At 48.0% G+C, this 1538-nt stretch overlaps 1 protein-coding gene across 1 annotated transcript in view; it reads left to right on the top strand.

Annotated features, from left to right (window-relative positions):
* LOC109487593 (inverted formin-2-like) overlaps positions 1-430 on the top strand; it is a 38214-nt gene extending 37784 nt beyond the window's left edge. Inside the window, exon 5 of the mRNA XM_019791598.1 lies at positions 424-430. Within this exon, the coding sequence (XP_019647157.1) occupies positions 424-430 (7 nt within the window). The remainder of the gene's footprint in view (positions 1-423) is intronic.
* The last annotated feature ends 1108 nt before the right edge of the window (positions 431-1538 follow it).

The raw sequence follows: 1538 nt of genomic DNA, 5'->3' as shown, positions 1-1538 counted from the left end.
AGGGCCATAGAAGCTCCAATTTGCGACCCACGGAAGCTTCTATGGCCCTGGATCTTCTCTGGTATACTATCCCTTTATTTCGGCTAATTTCTACTATTTTTCCAGCGATCCGCGGTGCCTGGTAGAGGCTAAGTTACAACATGAAATGATGAATATCAAAACATTGTCGGCTAAAAAGGATGTCAAATCTCCGGTTAGAGTGATTTGTGAGGAAACAAATTTACGGATGACACACTCACGAAAAGTCAAGAGACTCTGAACCAATATCCCTGCCCCCGGTGTTGATATATTTCACAGGGCATCTTAAGTGCTTGTCAAATATTGTTCGATTGGGGCCCCTCATATTCCCCGTGAAACATCCGTGAAGAAATCCAAACACCCAATCCATCGCCGATTGCCGATGTCCCAGTTTCCTTGCTTCAGGTGCTGAAGACAGTAGGGGAGGGGCAAAAAATATTTAGAGACGTTTTGCTTGGTCGCGTCTCTTTTGGACGATAAATTAAACAAACTTTTTTGTCCTCGCTTCTGACTATAGATGTGTTGTCGCCAAATTCAAGGATCCCCGTGTTAGCATTTTGTGTTTACGTTTTAATACAGAACAAACAGTTGTTTGAGATAGTCGACAACATCCAAGACAACTGACACTCGAGACACAATTCTTAAGACTACGCTGTTTTACACAAGTTTTCTTACAAGAGAAAACGAGTAGACAATTTTAAGATTTGAGTTTCTCGGATTCATCCGTCTAGAGCCTCGCAGAAGACATGGTGTCACAGACTTCGCCCGGCTCCTTCAAAGTGTAGCTTCTGTTTTGGCGATGAGACATCTGCAAACAGCCCAAGTGAGCGCATGACATCTCCAAACAAAAGGACTCCGCCATGGGCCATGCTCCCTACACAGGTTGGCGCAGTGACCCAGCTGTGACGTCACAGGTCCCTCCCACCCCCTCGGGCCAGTAAAGTGAGAGATCCAGAGTCATCATCAGGCTGCAGGGCTGCCTTGTAGCTACAGGCGCTTGTCAGTCAGTAACCGGGTAGGACAACTTTTTACCCCCGCGCAAAGCAATCAGGACCCGGCGTCGCCGATTATCGTTGCTCGGTGAGTAGAGACCAGCGCGCTGAAGCGTAAGTCCGTACTGTGTGTTCTAAAAACTGGGCTGACGACGCAGAGGCCGTACGGTGTATAGGCGGGCCACGTCTTCTCTCTGTGGCGGTTTTCCTCCGGTAGGTCTTGTGTCACCACATCCAGGTAACATTACCTACGCAGGGTGTAATCCCGCTACATAGTGCGGCTAATCAGAGCCTGTATTGCGGGCGGCTTCTAACTGATATCCACCCAGGGCCAACAAGTACCGACTCTTGTTTGAATTTGGTGCACGGGGCACAAAGTTACGAAAGACCATAGGAACAAAACGTAAAACAGACGACAAGCTTAAACAGACTACGAGCTTAAACAGACGACGAGCTTAAACAGACGACGAGCTTGCTTAAACAGACAACGGGCTGGCTGAAACAGACGACGAGCTTGCTGAAACAGAC

This window comes from Branchiostoma belcheri, unplaced genomic scaffold (assembly GCF_001625305.1).
Source record: "Branchiostoma belcheri isolate BF01 breed outbred unplaced genomic scaffold, Haploidv18h27 scaffold9, whole genome shotgun sequence".
Lineage (NCBI taxonomy): Eukaryota > Metazoa > Chordata > Leptocardii > Amphioxiformes > Branchiostomatidae > Branchiostoma > Branchiostoma belcheri.
Note: the sequence above shows the minus strand (reverse complement) of the source record. Positions and strands in the feature narration are given on the sequence as shown.